The sequence below is a fragment of the Halichoerus grypus genome, chromosome 7 (assembly GCF_964656455.1).
Source record: "Halichoerus grypus chromosome 7, mHalGry1.hap1.1, whole genome shotgun sequence".
NCBI lineage: Eukaryota > Metazoa > Chordata > Mammalia > Carnivora > Phocidae > Halichoerus > Halichoerus grypus.
The window spans coordinates 6,670,942-6,693,315 of record NC_135718.1 but is presented as its reverse complement, the minus strand read 5'-3'; the positions used below and the strand labels follow the sequence as shown (position 1 = coordinate 6,693,315).

General features: G+C 39.4%; 1 protein-coding gene across 3 annotated transcripts in view; it reads left to right on the top strand.

Moving 5' to 3' along the window:
* The first annotated feature begins 439 nt into the window (after positions 1 to 439).
* EDRF1 (erythroid differentiation regulatory factor 1) overlaps positions 440 to 22,374 on the top strand; it is a 40,544-nt gene continuing 18,609 nt past the window's right edge. The window contains exons 1-18 of one of the 3 annotated variants that reach the window (XM_078076993.1): positions 440 to 668; positions 1,722 to 1,930; positions 3,546 to 3,612; positions 4,275 to 4,400; positions 5,321 to 5,445; positions 5,685 to 5,841; positions 6,471 to 6,515; positions 9,109 to 9,210; positions 9,479 to 9,600; positions 10,306 to 10,417; positions 12,972 to 13,119; positions 13,196 to 13,304; positions 13,596 to 13,707; positions 15,160 to 15,420; positions 17,799 to 17,870; positions 18,147 to 18,297; positions 20,324 to 20,512; positions 20,854 to 21,054. In XM_078076993.1, coding sequence (XP_077933119.1) covers positions 561 to 668; positions 1,722 to 1,930; positions 3,546 to 3,612; positions 4,275 to 4,400; positions 5,321 to 5,445; positions 5,685 to 5,841; positions 6,471 to 6,515; positions 9,109 to 9,210; positions 9,479 to 9,600; positions 10,306 to 10,417; positions 12,972 to 13,119; positions 13,196 to 13,304; positions 13,596 to 13,707; positions 15,160 to 15,420; positions 17,799 to 17,870; positions 18,147 to 18,297; positions 20,324 to 20,512; positions 20,854 to 21,054 — 2,416 coding nt within the window. In that variant the 5' untranslated portion in view covers positions 440 to 560. The remainder of the gene's footprint in view (positions 669 to 1,721; positions 1,931 to 3,545; positions 3,613 to 4,274; positions 4,401 to 5,320; positions 5,446 to 5,684; positions 5,842 to 6,470; positions 6,516 to 9,108; positions 9,211 to 9,478; positions 9,601 to 10,305; positions 10,418 to 12,971; positions 13,120 to 13,195; positions 13,305 to 13,595; positions 13,708 to 15,159; positions 15,421 to 17,798; positions 17,871 to 18,146; positions 18,298 to 20,323; positions 20,513 to 20,853; positions 21,055 to 22,374) is intronic. The other 2 variants (XM_036103064.2, XM_078076994.1) reach the window with 2 other exon arrangements.

Genomic DNA, 22,374 nt, shown 5'->3' with positions numbered 1-22,374 from the left:
GCAGTCTGCACTGCCCCTCACCTGGGCACCTGATCTCTGCCTTCCTGGGGCTGTGAGCCCGTCTGTAAGCCGGTGGGGGCACTGAAGGCTGGGGAGGCAGGAGCACTAGGACCTCGCTACTTTATCTCACTGGAACCGCTGGTTACACGGACTGCAGCACCTCCCCGCCCGCGCTGCGACGACCTCGCCGAAACTGACACCCCCGAGCCCCAGTCGCCAGAACTGTTTGCCAACAAAGGCCAGAGGCGTGCAAGGGGTGGAGCCTGGGAATCAGCTACCGCGAGACGTGGTCCCCTGAAGAGGCTCCGACATGCGCAGGCGCACTACACCTCCTGCCTCCGCCGCGAAGGTGGCTTCCACCGGGGAAGACGGGGCCGGGCCTCTGGCACAAAGATCGCGAGATTTGAGCGCGTCACGGCAACTCCTTCCGGTCAGAGACCGGAAGCGCAGTGAACGGGGCGTCTCTAGAGCTTGCTCTGCTGTGCTGCCGCGCCGGTGGGCCCGGTTTCTGTCGCGGCTCCTCGGATCCCGTTCCGCCTCGCCTGCCCTGGGCGGAGGTGATGGGGGACTCCAAGGAGGCTGGAGCGGAGTCTCCGCCGGCCGGGGCCGCTGCTCGGGGAGGGCTTAGCCTCCTGTCTCAGGGAGAATCCGAGGAACCTTCTGCACAGGTGAGTCCGTCCTGGGGCGGGACCTGCAGGGCTCCGGGGGCTGCGGGCCCGCTCCGCGGGGGAGGCATGTTACGGTTCCCGGAGGCTGCTGATGCCTTCTCTGCGTCTCCCGGACAGTCCCCCAAACGGAGTGGAAGCCCGTGTGTCTGTGGTCAGGCATTCGGATATTTGCATCCAAGTCACTCGTTATCAAAAGCAGTTCTGGCTTCCCCCTCGGTTATACCCGACGGGCGAGTTAGGCACGATCTGGGCTGTCGAGGAGCGTACATGTGAATATGTGGTTCCAAAATGTGGCACAGTCGTGCAAAGCTGGAGGGAAAAGAGCGGGTGTCAGCGGGGAGCTCACCGAGTTGGGATCGAGGTAATCCTTGAAGGGTTCATAGTGTTTCCCGGGCCGAAAATGGACTGCGTGAAAGGTTAGGATAGTGAACTCGGACACTGAGCTTCCTTGGGGGAGTGCAGGTGAGGAGTGTGGGGAACCCCCAGTGCCTTCCTGTGAAGGTGAAGGTTCAGAGTGTGTAATGAACCGACGAATCAATTACCAAACGTTTGCTTGAAAACAAGCCCCAGGGGCGCCTGGATGGCTGAGTTAGTGGCACGAAGGATTCTTGATCTCTTGGTGGTGAGTTCAAGCCCCACGTTGGGCGTAGAGTTTACTTAAAAAACAAAAACGTCCCAGATATCCTACCACGAACGACTTTCTAAATGATATGTTACTGAAATTAAAAGAATACATCTTTAATAACAAACAGAGGTTTTATCAGATTCTGCATTTTATTAATGTGATTCTATTGACTGTCCTTGGCTTTTGCTTGTCCACTGTCTTAGCTGATAATCGTAAACATTGTACTTCTTGACTCATGTTTTTCTTTGAAGTTATGTGAAAAAGAGCTAAGTAAATGCGGCAGTGTATGCTGGCGTTTATTGCTATTAGAATAGTGTAGCATATATTCTTGTGAAGTCTGTTGTGGTGGGTTTTTTTTTCTTTTTATAAAGGTGGGATTTTTAATTCCTAGTAGTGTTATTAAAAGTTTTGTTCCATGTGTTAATTAGGGATCAGCTTTATTTCTTGGAGGCAATGAAGTGAAGAGCCGAGCTGTGGTGAAATACTCTTCTGCCCCTCCTAGAACAGCATTTGCACGCCTTGAAGAGAAAACAGACTTGAAACTCCCACCTGCCAACTGGTTACGAGAGAGTGCCAAACTAGGGCCAGCAGGAACTACCATTCTTGGCAATAGTAAGAAAAGCAAGCCATTTTCAAGGTAAATATTAATCAGTGGCATTTTTACTTGTCTCTCAACAACCCCCCCCCCCCACAAGCCCCCAGACTCTAATGTTTGCTTTTTTGGTTTAATTTGTAATGCTTATCATCTTGGTGAGATTTCTCTTTAGAGAAAGGTTGTATTTGACTTTCAAAGTCCTTTTTCCCCCCGAGTAGGATTCTAATATGAAGACATCAGTTGCGTATACTTCTTTCAGGTCTGCATCATGTTATTAACAAAGCTGAGTTTTGACCACTTAAATTCAATCAGCTGTTTTATTTTTAGCCAATCTACATACTTTTTGTGTATGTGAATACAAAGAATCAGGGTGGCACATGAGGAGGAGAACCCTTAACACTACCTAATCTGCCCTGTAGAGGTTTTCATTAAATGGTGGTGGATGGTTTCATCTGAAAAAGCCTGATGTAGAAACCCACCATGTTGGGTGACCTACACCCTTGACTTTGATACTTGCTGAGACAGTTGCTGGAAATTCTGCTGGTGGTATTTAAGTGTGAGAGAGTGGTCTGGGTTCTTACAGAGAAACATATGCTAACATTCATATTCTTGTAGACTACTTAATGTGTAGGATACTCTTTCTTTCCCTCTCTGTGACTGAACCTAAAATATGTCCACATAACCAATGAGAGCCATAAATACGTTAAAACCTAATGATTTAGTAGTTTAGAAATTATCCTAATGCCTCCGAAGGTAAAAGTTGTATTTGCAAAACGTTGTTTGTAGCATTATTTATACTAGCAAAAAGTTGGAAATAGTCCAGATATTCTCTTTTAGAAGAATGGCTTAATTATATGTCAACACAAATATTATGAAGTGATTTAAATTTTAGTTATATTGACTATGTGCAAACATGTGCTAAAAGTACTTTATATGTTTAGCTCATTGAATTCTCACAACCCTTTTAGTTAGGTTCTGTTAACTAATTTTCACATGGGAAAACTGAGGCTTAGAAAGCTTAAGTAACTTGCCTAGCCTGCGTGGTAAATCATCAGAGCATCCTTTGAAGTGAGGCAGTCCTAGGTAAGTGTTCTGATCCTCTGCCACTTACTGACTGAAAAATGGTGACATCAGCTGCTTTTCAGGCTTAGAGATTGTAGACGGCCTCACGTGGCACCTGACACAACATTTTTTTTCTTTTCTCCTTTCGGCTGAATTGGGGTCATGTTCTTTTTTTTTTCCCCCCGAAAAAGTAGTATTGTGTATCACTAGCAACACAGTCCTAGAGACTAAAATCCTGATAAGAAAAATACAAGCAGAAACACTTATCTCTTCACCTAAAAAGTATACTATCTTGAACTGCTTTCTCTTGGAGATTTTTTGGGGGATTTGTAATTATAAAAAGAAAGTAATTGCTATTAATTGCTTCTAATGATTATTACTGTATTTTATCAAATTTAAGATGTGATTGATTTAAGTCTTTGTACCACAAAGAAGGAAAAACTATTTAATTCTAATGGTGATAGGCATATTGATTGCAGAGATGTAAGAATGTGGAAGATGGGTATCCTGGAAGTGATGGGATAGTGTATTCTCTTATAAACTCTACTTGTATCATTATAAGCATGACCTTTGTGGCCTTTGTTCCCTTCATTAGCTTTGGTATGGCGTACGACTTTATTGATTCTGTGGGAAATGATGTAGACGTTGTCTCTGACTCTGAAGTAAGTGTCCTTATTGGAGAATGTAATTGGGGTGTTTGTCAGGGATTTATAACATGCTCTGTTCTGTAGTCTGGAAAAATTGCTGATGAAATAAGATACAACTGTCTGATTATCGAGTACCCTTTCTGTTAGTAAAGTAACACTCTGCCACATCTCCTTTCAAAAAGGAAGGAGTGACACCCAAAACACTGGCAGTGGTAAATAATTAATATTGATGGCTGTGTTTTAATAATAGCAATTATTATAAGTCATTAAAATGTGTGGGATGATTTATATAATGTTACCAGTTGAGAATTAGAAATGATACTTATGGCAAAATCTATTGCTCCTTAGTTGGTCAGTTTTATCTGATATGCTAAAAGCCTAGGTCAGTGCAAAAGTGACCTGTACGCACTTAACTTTAGGAAATTCCATTGTGTAAAAATAAATCTTTGCCCACCATTTACATTAACATAGGATGACAGCTAAAGTGTAGGTGATCCTGGTTTTAAAGTTTTGTCTTCACGTGTTTGTATTTAGCTATTTGTGTACAGTACAGTTTGTATAACCTTAGGAAAATAAAGTTTATTATGCTTTAAAATTGAATGAAGTTAAAATTTGAAAGAGATCAAGTCACACTAAAAAGGTCTTTTTTAACTATTTTTCCTCTTAATTTTTTAAAGAACATAAAAAAGCTCCTGAAGATTCCCTACAGCAAGTCCCATGTAAGCATGGCTGTACACCGCATAGGAAGGACTCTCTTACTCGATGAGTTAGATATTCAGGAACTCTTCATGAGATCATCTCAGGTGATACTTTTTGTGGAAAAACAACCATTAAAGCACTATTTTAACAACTTAAGGGCACTAGCAATATTGTTTCAAAGAAAGGCTGAAGGGGAAATGCAGTTCGGCAACTGAGCAATGTGACGTTTCGTGGAATATAAAGAAGTTTTAATAACAAAAAAATAGAAAACAGAGTGAACGGGGAAGAAACTTATTTATAACCAACAGCCAGGATTCTTGCAAAGAAAAGGATGAAACCAATGAAGAAAGTTGTGAAAAATCAGAAATCTAAGGGGATAGTTAAAATTTTTGAAAAGTCCTTTGATGTCTCCATTAAAGAGATTCTCATGAAACATAACTGCCAGGAAATGTGAGAAATGTTAGAAATTATTCCTATGAATACATAGTTATTAGAATTAATTGGTTCACTTAAAGCAGAGCTTCTCAAACTATTTTGGTAAATGACTTCCCCACCCTCCCATGTGACGTTGGTGGATACTTTTTGAAAAGTGTAACAGTAACGTTTCAGTTTCTCAAGGCTTGCTCTCCATTTCTGTACTTGGACTGGGGACTGTTGGCAGTTCAGTGTATATGTATGCTTGCTACTGGTCAAGCTCTTGGGATGTGACAGTAAATCACAGTCCTTTGCTAGCAGCTTACAGTTTTGGCATTATAAACATACCCAGATAATTTCAATATGGTAGGCGTATTGGGACTTACTCCAGGTACTAAGGAATGTGGTAGAAAGAAAAACCACTTCTCTTAGCCTGGCTCAGGGAGAAAAGGAAGACAGATTTCCCAAAAGAGGTGATAGGATTGAGTCTAGAAAGATAGTGTTTGAGTATGTGTTTATTAAATAGTATTTATATTTTCTGTAAAAGAGTGGGTAACAAATTGTTTTGATTACAGGTTTGTTGTATTTATCATTGTCTTTTGTTACTCAGACTGGTGATTGGACATGGCTGAAAGAATTTTATCAAAGACTCATTGATCAGAAGTGGCAGAGGAAGAAAAAGAGCAAAGAGCACTGGTATCAGAAGGCTATTCTTTCCAAGTTTTTATATTACAGGTACTTGGCTACTTGATTATTTTTTATCTTAAGGAAAATGAAATTCTGTTCTGAAATTTAATTTTAAGCTAGTAAAAGTAATTTAAGTTTTGCAACTATTGATGACATTTCAGTGTCTCCTATTCTGTTTTAAATAAGATTTATGGTTGATTATGGAATTTAGCTTTTAAAAACCGGTAGACTATCACATAAAGTTAACTTTAGTAACAATGTGATATTTTTATTTCTGATTTGGCCAGTATCAATGGTGATGGAGCCGCTCAGCCCGTCCCATCTGCTGCAGAACAGCAGGAATCCTCCAGTTCAGATCAGACAAATGATTCAGACGGGGCTTCGTGGCCCGCCCCCTTTGAAATGCCTTCTTCAGTTTCTGAAGATCCCAGTGCTTCCAGTCAGGTTAGTTAGTACTTAGATGTTAATTTAGTAAACTCATTTAAGAAGACAAAACCAATGATCTTGTTAATAAAAATAGAACAGGAGTCAAAAATACTCTATGTCTTATAATTAATTGGAAAAATTACTTTAAAAAATTTTTCAAAATAGAATTTATAAAAACTATGAATAGCTAGATTAGATTTTTAAAATTAATTTGAAATATTTAAAGATTTTTATTAGCTTTTAAAATAGCTTACCAGTATGTTTATCAATACCGATTATCTCCTTGAAGTCATAAGAATATTATATGATATAGTGATATAGAATATTTTAAGCTTTAGACTTAACAGTAAATGCTTATCAAATATTGAGACTCACAGGCCTGTTTGTAATTTAATACTGACCTTCTTACCTTAATTTTTAGATTGTTAAGCCTAAAATTGCCCTTAGGATTTTCTGGGTGAAGTTCCTGAGACTTAACCCACATTAATATTATAAAGCTTTTAGAAAGGAAGAGAAAGTAGTATGTCTGTTTTGTCTCTTGTATTCTTGGGTTTTTTTCTTATTTCTTGTTTAGTTTTTGTCTTTACTGTGTCTATCAAAGAGTAAAGTAACTGCATCTATGTAAATTTATGCATGTCTGTTTTTAGGAAAACATATTGACAAAGTCGAAGAAGATAAAAATGAGATCTTTGGTAAATTGTGTTTTTCCTCTTGCTATGTGTTCTCACATATTGAACATTATTTGTCCAGATTGCTGCTATCCTCCCAAACTACAGGGTTACAGGAGGGAAATACATTTAACTTGATTTTAGTTTTAGTACGTTTTAAGATAGAGAAAGCTCATTAAGCTATGTAATGAATTTAAATTTTTTCCAAAGTTAGGAAAGTTATAAAGAAAAAGAAGGAAGTAATTTGCAGGTTCACATAGTGCTAACCTCCAAGAGGGGGGGTGTTGTGCGAATGAGAAGGGGCGTGGGTGCTGGGTGCTAGTACGGACCAGTGTCATGACCTGGGTAATGATTACATGGATAATTTGCTTTGTAATTAGTCATTTTACTGTATGATTTATTTTATGCATTTTCCTATATGTGATTATATTACATTAACGGAGTTTTTAAAAATTCATTTAGTATTCCTTGACTTCAAAACCCACACATTACAAAAAGACCGCATAACAGAAATACGAATCTCCTGCCACCTCTCTGCTCGTCTCCCAGCCTTATTATTTTGTCCTTACCTTGTTTAGGGCTTACTGTGAAAAATCAGGGAGGCTTTTGAGAATCTGTAGATTTGTATGTGGAGGAAGTAAACCGGCATATATTTAATGCCTCTTATGCCATGTACTTTAAGCCATGTATGTGTATGTGCATGTGCGTACGTATACATTTTTTTCATCCTTGGAGCTGTACATGTATTAAGTGTTGATGGTACCATTTTATAAGTGAGTAAAGTTCATAAAGAGTAGATGTTTGCTCATGGTCACACTGCTGGTGAAATCTGAAGATTGAAACCTTGAGCTTTCTGACTTCAGAGACCTGTCCTGACAAGCAGTACTCTGCTGCATCCATGTGGTCCACACGTGTTTAGAAGGGCCGTTAAGCAGTAGGATTGTCATAGCAATGCCGTGGTCCTAAGCAGAGCTAGCCTGCCATAAAAAAAAAATCATCTTTGACAGAATATTTTATGTAACATTATACTGCCTAAATTTCAAATTTAGAGATTGTTGTGCACTCTATTACCTCATGAATTCTTTTTTTTTTTTTTAGAAGATTTTATTTAATTTTTTTGACAGAGAGAGACAGCGAGAGAGGGAACACAAGCAGAGGGAGTGGGAAAGGGAGAAGCAGGTTTCCCGTGGAGCAGGGAGCCCGACGTGGGGCTCAATCCCAGGACCCTGGGATCATGACCCAAGCCAAAGGCAGGTGCTTAACAACTGAGCCACCCAGGCGCCCCTTCCTCATGAATTATTATTCCCAAAACTAACCTTGCTGGTTTGAGGCCTGTGTTAAGCAGTGTTAGAGTTTAAATAGGTGTCTGTGGTTGGCCTTGGAGCCAGACTTTTATTGATAACATTATAATCCAGAGCCCAGACTCCCACTAAAGCTGCTACCTCGCAAATACAGTTTGGGGATTTGGTCCACAGGTTGGTGACTTGTCTGTACAAACAAATAAAATAAAAAAAGCTTGAAGTTCTAGTGGGACTCTTTAAGAAGAGTACAAGGCAGAGCAAAAGCACTGGAGATTGTCCCCCACCCCCACCGTACTTGCAGTCGAGTGTACTCACTTCACAGGCAGGGGCTGAGCTTATTAGCATGCACATAGGTTGAGAAGTAAGAAATTTATGGAATAAGCTATGCACATGCACATACACATACCGATCTTGGGATTAAAGGTATAAAGTAATGTTTCTTAAGACAACTGTCCCTAATGGTTGGAAATTTGAGTGGTAGATTGAGTTTACCCATTATCAAATGTTCCCCTTCCTCAAGTGTTTTCTAGAATATATTCCACAGAATGTATTAAGAATAAAACGTGTTCCAAGATTAAATAAGTTTGAGAACATTGGATTTTACAGAGGGGAAGTTGATTTTTCTACTACAGAACCTTTTAGAGGCTTTTTTAATGTAATAAGCATTGTTACTGTCCAAAAGCAAATCTGCAGTGAGCAGTGGGTTTCAGAGCTTACCCTGGACGTTCTTCACTGAGTACCTCAGGGACTAGTGTTCTGTGAAGCACATGCCAGACAATGGCAGACGTCGGGGCTGCTCTGATGACCGATGTCTCAAGAATAATATGGCTGAGGGGTGCTGGCTGGCTCATTCAGTAGAGTGTGGGACTCTCGATCTTGGGTTTGAAAGTTTGAGCCCCATGTTGCATGTAGAGATGACTTCAAAATCTTTTTAAAGATAAAGGAAAAATAAAAAGAATCCGGCTGAGGTTTCTTAGAAATTTTTTTAATTCAGTAGAGATGGGGTGGGCTGAAATAGCAGTGGTATTCAGATTTATCCAAAAAAGAAAAAAAATGAAAACTTTGAAAGCTTAAAATAATCTTTAATCTTTTTTGAGTATGATCTAAATGTGATTAGCTTATTAGAATAACTATGATAATTAAGAGCTGAAGTAAGCCACACATTAATGAGAGTTCATGATTTGCACATTAGTCCTAAATTCACAAAAGTAGATTGAGGTTTATAGTTTGAATGTTTAGGGGATACTCTTGAAAAGTAGGCCATTTGTGAGAAATTACGGCAGCAGAGTCACTCCTTATCCTTGCACTTTTCACAGGGAAGTGAGCCTCTTGAACCCTCATACATAGTGGGGCATGTGGCCTCAGCACCCAAAGAACAAAACCTGACTACTTTATTCAATGACGGGGAGAACAGTCAGGTATGCTTTCCGTGGTGTCCAGATTGGGACACCTGATCCCCAGTCTACTTTGTCATTTAAAAGCTAGTCTGAATTGGAATTTGTAGGGAAAAAAGTCCACTTGATCCTGAAAATCACTTTCTAAACATCTCTGTGATCTTATAGCTCTTTGACTTTACTTTGTCTTCTTTGTCTTTCCTTTTTCTAGAATTTCTGTGAATCATGGGGGGAAATTATGTATCTCCTGTGCATTACATAATAACCTCTCCTATTTTATTTTTAATCAAAGGGTCTTAAAAATGATTTTGTTCGGAATATCTTATGGACATTTGAAGATATACATATGTTAGTTGGCTCCAACATGCCTATATTTGGAGGAGGCAGATATCCCGCAGTCAGCCTACGTCTCAGGTAAACCAAAATGGTATTTCTTTAGAGGCAGTGTTTTATCTGCTTTCACTTAATCTGTTAATCATCACCTTTATCTGGGTTTTTCACCTCCCTCTTCCTCCCCCCCCCCCATTGATATCATCACAGTAAGGACGGGGCTATTATCAGCAAATGCTGAAAGCCCTGGGGCTGGGTTTGCATTCAGGTCCTTAACGAATGGAGTCAGAGATCTGTTGTACCAGCTTAATCTTACGTCTGAATTCACAACGAGTGAGAATATAATAGGATTTAATTAGTTAAGGAGATGGTCTACCAGCTTCTTGTTAACTAATTGTGAGCACTTCTGTTAGTGCTCCAGCTCTATGTGTTCCTATCAGCCAGTGTGAGCTACAGCGTGGGCATTATTAAAGACTGGTGGTCAGTCTTTCACCTCAGGTTGTATGAGGAGCATGCAGTAGGCTCACAGTAATCTGCTATCCTATTTCCTTCTACTCTTACTGAAAACTTGTATGGATTCCAGTTAGGAACGCAAGCAGAGCTTACGGAAAGATGGTAAAGAGCACACCACGTGAGCTACATGTGCATATCTCATCAGGAAATAAAGTTCATACGGCATTTTTCACCTAGGGGAGAATAGATTAAAATGATTAAATGGTGGAAATAAGTCTCAGATGGTTTATGATGGAACATCTTAAACTCCATAACACTAGAAATGTGTATTTTTAGGGACAACAACAAACCAATCAACGTGCTAACTGGAATTGACTATTGGTTGGACAACTTGATATGCAACGTACCGGAACTTGTGATGTGTTTTCACGTAAATGGAATTGTGCAGGTAAGTAAGGTACAGCGTGACTTCTCTAATTTTCTCCCAAATGTAAATCAGTGCAGAGTGCCTCACCAAAGTTTTTGAGGCCCTTAAATACTAGGCTGTCTTTCTAATAAGGAAGATTGTTGTGAATAAACTGAAGTTTGAGTGTTTTCACATTTGATTGGGTAATATCAGAATTCTAGATGTTACAGGAGTGTAATTGTACAGGTCATTTGTGGGAAGTTCATGAATATACTGCAACCTACATTTGTAGACATAGAACTCTGATTTTAATGCTAGGCATTCATAGTAATTAATTACCTAGAAGTGTCTATTCAGTGAAGGTATCCATTTAGTATACAAATATCTACTCAGTACATGCAGAGTCTTAGGGGAAGGTTACAACAATAATGTGTGAAGTCAGTAGTTTATATAGCATATTGTTATTGAGCTTGTTCTTTTTGTGAGGTACTTTATCCTCATTATAAGTATTGAGGGAAAACAAAGAATAAAGTTTGGTCACTACCGAGGAAGGTAAAATACTAAAGGGAAATAACAGGTGCAAAGGGAAAGATAGGAGACCATCTGTTAGAAGGGCAGGGCACCCATGTAGGTCTGGGTGGTCAGGGAAGGTGAGATCACTTCTGTTTTGATCTGAAAGAGACTTCTGGAAGAAGTGGTCTCTCCACTGAATCTTGAATGATAGCCTCTCCAAAAACAAGAGATGAATGTTAGAAGACTAGTGTTAAGTAAATGAAGGGATTGATAACAAATGCATCTAGGGACACAAGATTCATGTAACAAAATAGCAAATAGATTAGAAAAGCCGAAGTCAAATAATGGAGAATCTAGGATACTGAGTGTGGGCTTAGTTCGATTGGTAATCTGGAATCTGAGAAGGCTTTGCATCTGGGAGGTGAGATTCGTTGTGTTGGAGTCTTAGTTTGGAGATGGTTTGTAGGACAGGCACGGGGGGCTTGGAGACAAGAAGCCTGGGGAGGGAGTTACTTTTGCAAGTAACTTGATGGACTTAGACTGTAGAGAAAATACTAAGAATTGACAGTGATAAGAAGGAGCTAGCATTTATTGAGTGCTTGTTTTGTTCCAGATACTTTGCTAAGTGCTTTATATGCATTACTTACTTGATCTTCTTAGCTGCTGGAATACCAGTATTCCCTTTTGATGAAGAGGGAAACTTGAGGATCAGGGAGCTCAAGTGAGTCGCCCAGGGCCCCATTGCTAGTAAGTGGTGGTGCCAGTATTTGAACCTGTATCTCGCTGAGGCCATGCTTCTAACCATTGTATTCCAGCCCAGTGATTCTAAACCTTCAGTGTTTATCAGAATCACTCATGGTCTCTAAAAAGACAGTTTGCTTGGCTTCCTAGTGTCTCAGGATAGGTGGGATCTATGTATCTGTCAAAGAAAGAAAAAAAAAAGAAAGCTTTGTAGATGATTCTGATTTGCACTCTTGGTTGGGAAACACTGTTGTACCATTACCCTAAACAGCAGCATTTAATGAGAGGCTGTGGCCGGAGGGGGTGGTTACAGGGAATTCCAGGGCTTAGGGTCTAGAGTCGCGGTGAAGTCATTGCCAGAGATGTGGGGACATTGAACTGGTTTAGGCAGGGAAGGTGATCAGTCTTCATCATGTGTTCCATTTGAGGAAAGCATTGAAATGTCCATGAGCAGTTTGAAGTTACAGGCCTTGGAGAAGATGGGGCTAGAGAAATAACCTGAGGTCCATCTCCCTGGATACTGTTGGATGTCATCACCACGGGAATCTATTCAACTCAAACGTTGGAGCCTTTCCCCATGTGGGTGAAAGGGGAGGGGGGCCTGAAGAGTGCAGTATAAAATCCAGGATTTTAAGGAAGGAATTATGATGTGGGGCTTTAGATGAACCGAGAAGGAGGAAAACCAACCTTAGGAGACTGTTTGGTCTTATTTTCCAATCGATTTGGAGTTTCTTGTCTTAGAGTTTTCAGAAAATGTGGTCAGAGACATTTAAGGAAGTGTGAACAGAAGACAAACTAGAAAGAAATTTGGAGGTACTTTAGAAGTCGTGGCGGTGGTGTCCATGTGGCCTCTGCTCTTGCTGCTGCCTCCAGTCCCCGTCTCTGCTTCTGTAAAGGAGTCGCGTCCGTAGCCCAAGGGAAGAGTAGTGTCTACTGGAGGGACTTGCCGAGTGAGTCTACTGTCTGGGGGAAAAGCAGGCTGGGTGAAGTCTGCCTTCATCTACCATCCTCCCAGGTGAAAACCACCAGGTAGAACAGAAGGAAGGGTATGCTGCAAGCTGTTCCATGTGAGAACAGAAGCAGGATCGCGCCTGAATTTGTGGTTCTGAATTGGTGGTGATTCTGTCTTGAGACTTGTTCCTGTGGTAAGCCGACAGCATTGCTGACAGGTGGGTCGGGTTCCTTTGGAATGTTGGAGCGATAAAAAGATCGAAAACCAGTGGGTTCAGCTCTTCGGGGCTGCATGGATCTCTGATGGCAGGATTTATATATTTGGTTCCTTTTTAATAAGAGAAGGGTTGCTGCCTAGGTTTTCTCTGAAACTGCGTTCTATGTTTTACAGAAATATGAAATGATAAAAACCGAAGAGATTCCCAATTTGGAAAACTCAAACTTCTCTACGAAAGTCATAAAAGACATTGCACAGAATATTTTATCATTTCTAAAATCTAACTGTACGAAAGAAGGACATACCTATTGGCTGTTTAAAGGTAAATTCCTTCCTGAATGAACAATAATAATTGATTTGAGTGACCCTGGTAAACTAAGGTTTGTTTTCCTTTTCAGCAAGTGGCAGCGATATAGTGAAGCTTTATGATCTCACTACTCTTTGTGAAGAAACTGAAGACAAGTACCAAAATCCATTCACCATGCCGGTGGCTATTCTCTTATATAAGTGAGTGCTTGAAGAAGTGGCCTTATTTAAAATTTTAAAGTGCACAGCCACACTATCCGGGTCAAAGCTTTTAAATACCTTTTAGGTTTTTGTAGCTTAAGAAGCAAAGTATGTACGTATGTTCACAGGCTGTACCAAAGTCAGCTTGGGGGGGAAGTAAATACCGTATTTTAAAATACAGTATTGTTTCTTACATCCTCATTCTATTGGAAGGTGAGAAGAGCATGCTTGTGCTTGAGTCTTGCAGAGAAAGAGGAATGGGGTGTAAAGTTGATATAAACATTTTTTTAGGGTTGCTTGCAACATGATGATGAAGAAGAATCAAAATAAGAAACACTACGGGACTATTAGAACATTGCTTCTTAATTGTGTTAAATTGTTGGACAAAAGCAGACATCCTCAAGTAAGATTAACATTTATATGCTCTTTAAAAATACTCTAGCATTCTGAAAGATTGTTGCCTAGACTTTAAAGCCTCTTAATTCATAGTCTGAACCGCCCTGTCCATTATGGTAGCCAGTAACCACTTGTGGCTGTTGGGTGCTTACAGTGTGCTTACTTTGAATTGAGGTGTGCTTTAAGTGTAAAGTGCACATTGAATTTTGAAGGTTGGGTGTAGATATTGCATGTTGAAATGATAATATTTTGTGTTATTGAACTAATATATTAAAATGAATTTCACCAGATTTTACTTTTCATAATTTAGCCAGAAGAAATTTAAAATTTCATAGGTGGCTGGCTGACATGACATTTCTGTTGGATAACACTGTTCTATAATTCTAGAACTCATGTCATTTTAACAGTGGTGCTGTTGTTTTCCTTTGTCTTAGCACTTCTAGAAGGTGGAAAACTATTTTACAGTATTTTTTAAAAGATCCATTTACACAAACAGGCCTTGTTATCACTTTGTTGTATAAATAAGGTTCAAACTCTGTGCTTCTTCAGTATATAAAGCATCTCTTAAAATAATCTTTTAGTCACGTGCCCCACAATTTTACACCACCCTTACCCTCAGTTGTCTGAATCTGACAACTCCTTTTTGGTGTAATGCTAGTTGTATTCCATTTAAATTAGGAAAGGCATGGAGCATATGCAGTGTTTTTTTTAAAGATCCAAGTTAATTTTAATTGTAGCCACATCTAGTTGGATATAAAAGTTTATTCTAGAGACCAAACCAAGAGAAAACGCTTTTTGAAGAAAAATGGCAAAATAATTTCTGACTTCAATATCTAATTGCCGATTGAAGTGGTGGTATTTAGTGGAAATTGAATAGTGTATGTGAAAGTTAGGAAAGGGTGTTGAAACTATTGAATGTCTGTGATCAAAAGTAACAACAGATAATAGAGTAGAATAAATAATGATAATATATAAATGCTAATTTTAAGAGATGCCAGGATGGACTTTTCCTTCATTAAGCTAGTGGGGGTTTCCCCCCCGGAATCAAAGATCATGTAATAAATACCAGTTGCTTATCAAACCCTTATTAATTAATAGCTTTAATTAATAGCTTGTAAAGAGAAATTCTAGTTTCTCAGTTAATATGGAGTGTTGTCTTGCTAATATTTTAGTTACGACACTCCCTGTGAAAACTTTTATTTCCAGTTGCCACCGTTTTTTAAGAACAGAGGGCTGGGGATGGAATAATTGCAGGAAATAAACATAACCCATGAAGATTTTATGGAGAACCTTCACAGTATTGATAACCTTGACTTGAGAACAGTTCTGTGTGTATTACAGTGTGGAAACAGCCTGTTTGCAGACCTCCTAAAATTTGTTAGTACGGTAGTAAAATTTATTCTACTTTAGAATGCTCAGTTTTGATGACAATCACATGTATTTCTTTTTTTTTTATAAGATTATTGCTTCAGCCAATTACATGCTTTCAGAACTTTTTCAATTAGATGAACCTAAAAAAGAAGAAAGTTCAGAATCTCCTTTAAATGAGAATTCTGATGAAAGTTACAGTGAAGAGGAGGAAGAAATGCCAGACAGCGATGAAAATGGATCCTATAGCACCAGTTCTGATCCCTCAGATGATAACAAAGCAGTAGCTATTATTAAGTCTGTTGGAGAATTGTCAGTTCCAGAAAAATACAAATCCATTCATCAAATCCGAGTAAGCATGGTAAAATTGTATTAAAGTTTTATCAATGGAAAAACAATTATTAACTGAATACAGCTAGCCTCTCAAAAGATGGCATTACTGGGACGCCTGGGTGCCGTACTCTGACTCTTGGTTTCAGCTCAGGTCATGATCTCAGGGTCTTGAGATTGAGCTCCGTGTCAGGCTCCGTGCTCAGTGCAGAGTCTGCTTCACATTCTCTCTCCCTCTTCCTCCACCCCTCCTGCTTGTGTGTGCACGTGCGCTTTCGCAATCGCTCGCTCACTCGCTCTTTCTCTTTCAAATCTCTAAAAAAAAAAAAAAAAAAATTCAGTAGATCCTTCATGGTCCAGGGCCTAGTAATCATTAGCTTTATGAATACTAAAACCTGTTTTATAATTGCCCCAGGGTAACTGATCCACATGCAAACCAATGGTAGACGATGTGTAAACCACACATCAGTATATTAATTTTTATGTAGGAGATTTTCCTTTGCAGTGACCAGTGTATAGTCCCGTCTCCTCACCGGGGTATTCATTCTCAGTTTCTGGGTTACTGGGACACTGAATGTGTAGACTGCTTGGTAAATGTAGAATAAGAGCAGACCAGGGGTGGCTTGTTGACCCATTTGTGGGAAGCTTGTACCTCATCCCGGTGCCACAGGACAGCACTTTTCCGTGACTGGGCCGTATCAGCTAGACTGGACGCATCTCTAGCCTGGCCAAGGTCAGATGGACTCTAACCACTTCCTGCCCTTTAAGTGCTGTTGACATGGACTGCACTGACTCTTCTTCTCCCAGTTGGTCATTTGCAGACAGTAGAATTACGTTTCAGTTTGCTAAATCCTAATTACTTCCCAGTCCTACCTCCCTGTGATCAGATCCAAGTCAGCCTTAAAAGACTGGCTATTCCCCAAACTGAATATAGATATATATACAGATAATCTCTTAACGTAAGCTCTAAGTTTGACTTTCAGATGGAAACTTTATATCCAGATAGATTTTTAGAGGACACCTCTGTCGCCCAAAAACATTGCCTATCTTTTTGACTCTTCACTTTCCCTTCTCATTTACCATAGCCACGTTGCCTTTTCTCCTGCCTCAAGCTCATCCAGATCGTGCCCACGTGAAGCATCTGCTGTTGCGTGTGCTCGGCACGTCCCAGGAGTGTTCATGGCTGCCTTTTTTAAGCCTAAAGTCTTGATGGAAATGTTGCTCCTTCTGAAGATTTTCCCCTGACCACTCTAGCCAGAGCATGCTATATTTTTATCTCCTTCATGGAGATCATAATCTGTATCTAAAGCTTGTGTTTGTTTCCCTTCATGAAAACAGAAGCTCCCTGTACGTATAGACATTCTTGTATCTCCCATGTTGAGGACACGTAATGGGTGCTCAGGAAATACTTGATTAAATGACTACAGGACAAGTTCTTAACTGTCCATATGAGTTTTAGTGCACTTTCAGCTTGAACCCCCCCAGTGGAATTAAAAAAAAAAAGTTTTTCCTGATTATAAACAAGATTACTGATGGCAGAAGTTCTGTGTATTTGGGGAACTGCATTGTAACACAAGACCCTAGATTTATGGGGCAAGTAGATGACAAAGACGTAGTGGTATGTTAGTTTACAGTTTTTTACAGAGACGGCACTTTTTATCAATATCTGAAGCACTCAAAAAATGCGGTCCTATTATTCATATAAACAGGTCTTTTGTTAGCTTTGCCTTATTAGTGTACTTTTGAAACTAGAGTCAGCATGGCTTCAGCACCTCATTTCCAGCTCAGTGACTGTGCCCACGGACAGGTTACTTAACATCTGTGCTTGATGCACAGTGAGAACAGTCATTCCAGCCTTGTAGGATTCACCGAAAATGGAATGCCTCGCAGAGGCCCTTACACATAAGATCACTTAGTAGATACAGGCTGTTAACTGGTTCTGCTCATAATTAAGCATATAAATGCTACAAATTATGCAATGAGCCATTGGTGATACTTAACTTACTGCTAAATTGATGATATTGTTAACTGTGTGTTACCAAGTATCAGTGCTAATTAGGGATTAAACTCACCTATTAGATTAGGTATACATGTATCTAAAACATTACTCACATTCTTGTTTTTTTCTCTTAATAGAATTATTTTTAAAACTTTAAGAATTTAAAGTAACATACTTTGGAAGATCTTTTTATTAGGCAAGGTTTTTGTGGATGCTTACGTCACTTTTATCTGCAGTGAAAGCAGTACATTAACCTTAGTATCAGTTACCTCACAAAGCTGAATACACAGCAGATTTTGAAATTATTGATGTGTAGAGTTTTAATAATTCTCAGGAGCCGAGAGCTGTGGAGTTTGTCACGTGGGCAGCATATTAATAGTTTTAAATGTTTGTTTCTGAAGCCCAGTTGCACGTTTCCAGTTTGCCATGACACAGAGGAGCGCTGTAGACTCGTGCTTAGCTATGTTCTGGAGGTAAGTCTTAATTTTATCTAAACTGTTTCAGTAAACTTATATTTGGTATGCACACAGCGCTTGTTTATTGGTGTCTAAACATTATTCTGAATGATTCTTTTTTTCCCCTTTAAGCATAAAGTGAAAATTAGTTTTTCCCAACCGTTTCAAGTAAAATGTAGTCTTTTCAAGTCTGTTTTCAAAATTTAAATACTCCTAAATGTGTTCAGAGCCTTATATTTAGTTTCTAGTTGACCTTCAGTTATGCGTATAGTAAATGTTTCTCCTTTTTTAAAGGGGTTAAAATCTGTGGATAGCAGCATTAAAAAAGAAAGCGACCTTCCTGCAGCTGACCCCAACACCCCAATCCCATTAAAATATGAAGATGACTCCACAAGGGGGGGTCCTGAGGGTCTGGAGAAGCAGATGGCCTTGTTTTTGGACAAAAGTAAGTTGAATTGATGTGCAAATAAGGACTTTTCTATAGAATAGTATACTAGTCCTTTATCAACAGCAGACTTATGTCAATTAAGGCATTCATTGAAAGGAATTCAGAAGGATATCATGTGAATGGAAAGTAGGGGAAAATACCATTTCATTCAAAATATAAAACAAAGGATAATTTTGACCCTTTATAGATATTCCTAATAAGTTCCGCTTCTTCCAGTTCCCTGCAGCGAGGAGCTAATGCCCTCAGCTCAGTGCCCTCAGCTCAGTAGGGTTCTCATAAGAAATTACTGCTTCAGTAAAAGCAGTCGTGTGTTTAAGAGCAGACTTCGGAACCAAACTGCCTAGCCTCAATCTTGGCTTTGCTAAGGCAAGTTACACGTTTTTGAACCTTATTTTTTTTTTCCACTCTCAAAATGGAGACAATAGTGCCTACTTTAAAGTTTTTATATGGATTAAATGAATTAATATGTGTGAAGTACTTAGAACTGCACGTAATAAGCGCCATGGGATTGTTGGCTTTTGTTACTGAGTGGGCCTTGAATAAGCTAGAAAGGTCGCTTATAAATTGTCTAATTTGTTCCTCAGGAAAGTCACTTCATGAAGAACATGTGGACTTTTAAAAAGTCACTTTTCAGTTGCTTAAAAAAAATGTTTTGGAAGCCTGTATGTTTGAAATACCAAGAGCTTTTCTGATTTTTCTCTTCATGAATATAAGTTGTATGTGGGGGGAGTAAATTTATTGCCCTAGCATTTAAGTACTGCTTCCTGTGTGCCCGGCTTCAGCCTTTATACCGTGAGGAGAACACCAGGACTTGAGACATCTCTGCCTTTTTTATGGTATTCTTTTTTTTGAAATGCCTTTTCTCTCTTTCTTCGTCCCCAACTCAGCTGTTGAAAATCCTGCTGATGTTCAAGAGATTTATGCTCACCTCTCTCTCTAGTCAGAATTGATTCTCCTATCACTTTGTCCTTGAGCACTTAACTGAAGCCTGCCTTATGTCATAGTTAGCTGTGTTGAATGGTTTTATGCACACACACCAATACAATTGTGAGCAAAAATTGTGTCTTATTCAATTCTGGTGTTCTCACCAAGCCTCACACACAGAGAATGCGTACAATAACAGAGGAAAAAGAAATATATGCACAATTAAAACCATAAGAGAGATTATAAGTACCTTTCATTGGTTTGAAAGATTCATGTTGTCACTGATCAAAAAATGAGAAATCTTGAGGCTCAGAAACTGGGGAGGGGGATTCCCACAGCATTTTGTTCTTATCTCTGTCGTTGCACTTAATAATAGATTTTGCTGTGGTTTGTGTTAGCAGCCTATCTCTACCTCTAGTGTGCAAGATCTCTAAGGATGGAGAACAAAGAATTTCATGTCACGGTTTCTGGTGCCTAGCATAGTGCTTTGCACAAAAGTGATCATTTGTTAGATGAAGAAGGTAGTAGTAGGCTGGGCTTTATTAAATAAAGCGTGTTCCTGGTGGAGGAAACCATTCACTAAGAGAGGAGGTGGAAAAAATAGGCATCTGTGTGGGCAACAAGCAGTAATTTGACTTTGGCTGATGAGTAGTAAGGGTGGAATACTGGGGAGGAAGACAAAAATGTCACCTAGGAAGTGGGCTAAGATGCTTAGACAGGACTTAATAAGTGGTACGGAGCCATTTCAGTGTTCTCGAACAGGGGTCCCACTATAATTAAAGCTTGTTTAAGGAAGGTAAACCCCCTGGCAGGTTAATACATAGACTGGAGAAAGGACATGCCAGTCATGAGTTATGTCAGTGACCCTGAAAGAGCATGACAGAGTTGACGGCAGCAGGGAGCAGAGAGCCTTCAGAAATCCCAGTGAGGGTCTATTGAAACACTGCCATTTTACTCTGTGGTTAAGTAGTAAAGCACAGTATTTACCAGTCTTGTAGCCATAGTACCTAAGCCTGGACTGTCTGTCAAGAAACGTTATTTATAGTGAGACTTACATTCAAATAAAATGTGCTTCCTTTCTCCTTCTCCATTGTCGTAGTGGGCTCCCTTCAGAAGGGTAATTATTCCAGTCAATCTGGAATGATCCCTGGTTCTTGGCAACATAAAATGAAACTCCAGCTGATTCTCAAGTCATCAAAGGCCTATTATGTTTTGTCTGATGCTGCCATGAGTCTTCAGAAATATGGAAGAGCGTTACGATACATTAAATTAGCTTTGCAGAGCCACGGTAAGTCATTGTAAATTAATACACTTCATAGACATTGGGAGGGGAGAACAGAAAAGACATCTGAATCACAGTGAAGTTTTACTCCTATTTCTGTTGTAAAATTTAACTTTGAAATAACTTTTTCCAGTCTTGAGTGTGTTACTTCGTATTTTATTTTCTGCTCTGATTGATTATCTCTTCCTTTTGAAATACATAAAGCCATATGTGATATCTGACATAATATAAATTTAGAATAGATACAGTGGTACAAAGCTTTCAGCCAGTAACAAATTAATATTCACTGTATTCATTAATTTCTAATACACCGGTGTCTTTTTCTCTTTTGCACCCCTTCTGCCCAGATACTTACTGCTGCCTCTGCACCAACATGCTTTCGGAAGTGCTGCTATTTCTGTCTCAGTATTTGACGCTCTGTGGCGACATCCAACTGATGCTGGCCCAGAATGCGAACAACAGAGCAGCACATCTTGAGGAGTTTAATTATCAAACAAAAGAAGATCAGGAGATACTACACAGCCTCCACAGGGAGTCCAGTTGTCAAGGTATGCCAGTGAGACCCAGCATTCGATTCATGTGGGGATTATTCCGTCCAGCTTATGCTTACCGGAGTATGTCCAGGAAAGTGGCGAAAATATTAGTGTTTTGATATTGCAGTTTTGTTTCATTGATTGCTTCATTTTAAAATTGAACATGATCCCTCATGTATTTGTGTGTAAAATGATTTCAAAATATTTCATAATTACTAATTATACAACTAGGACTAAAGATAAAATAAGCTCTAAGACAGTTGTGTTGACTTTTTTACTCTAGTCTTTTCATGAGGTTTTCCTAGGTAACCTTGTAGTCAGTGAACCAAGCCATGGTTTTCTTTTGAAAAGGAATAACAGGTGGTAAAAGGGAATGAATTACCTTCTGAATGATTTCTGGGGGCCCAGATCCAGAGATCACTTTTTTAAACTTAGTTCATGGCTGGCTGACTTATTGAATATATTACTTTGTTTTGGAGTTGTTCGATTTTAAAACTGGGAGATAGAATTAGTCCACAGCGACTATATCCTTAGTTACGGTTGTAAGCTCACTGTGGTCAGGGTGGTAAATGAGCTCGGAGATCCGTCCTTCTATCATGGCATTGTCGTATTTTGCTCTTAAAGCGTTGATGTTATTTGATATCCACCTCACCAGAATTTTTGGACATTTACACATCTGGAGAAGTACATTGGGGGAAATGTAGTATTTCCTCACTTTGGCCCTCTCTTCCTCTTCTCTCTTGAGTTTCTCAAATGATCAGTTTCATCAAGTTAATTTCATTTATAACACTTCTGTGTGAGAGTGACATCTCTTGTGGATGCCAGTGTTAGCAGCAGGGGTGCTCCCTTTTTTCCCCCTTGAATTTTGGGCCCTGCACCTGAGTTTACTCCAGTCCCACCAGATGGCCTGTTAGAGTCTTTGAGAGCTTATGTAGCAGCTTCTTCAGCGAGGTAAACGGACATTGCAAACTGTAAGGTACGTAACTAGCCTCTTGTAGCAGTCAGCTCTATTTCAAGAACTATTTCCATTAATTAAAAAGAAAAAAAAATGTTTTACCTCGTATCAGTGAACTTCAAGTCTGTACCAATGAGCAAGTGTGCTTGGTAAAATCCAGATCATGGAAATTGTTTGGTATTTTTGGTCAGGAAAATATTTCTTTATTAAAACATTAATATCCCAGGAAAACATAGTTTTCTAAATTAAAAGATCTTTACTTTAAAACGTAAAATTTTAGATGTATTGATTAAATCCTAGTAGGATTATACCATTTTGGATTTCTTTTACTGTCTTAAAAATAGGAGATTACATGGATACTAAGGAAAAAGGGTTCTTGG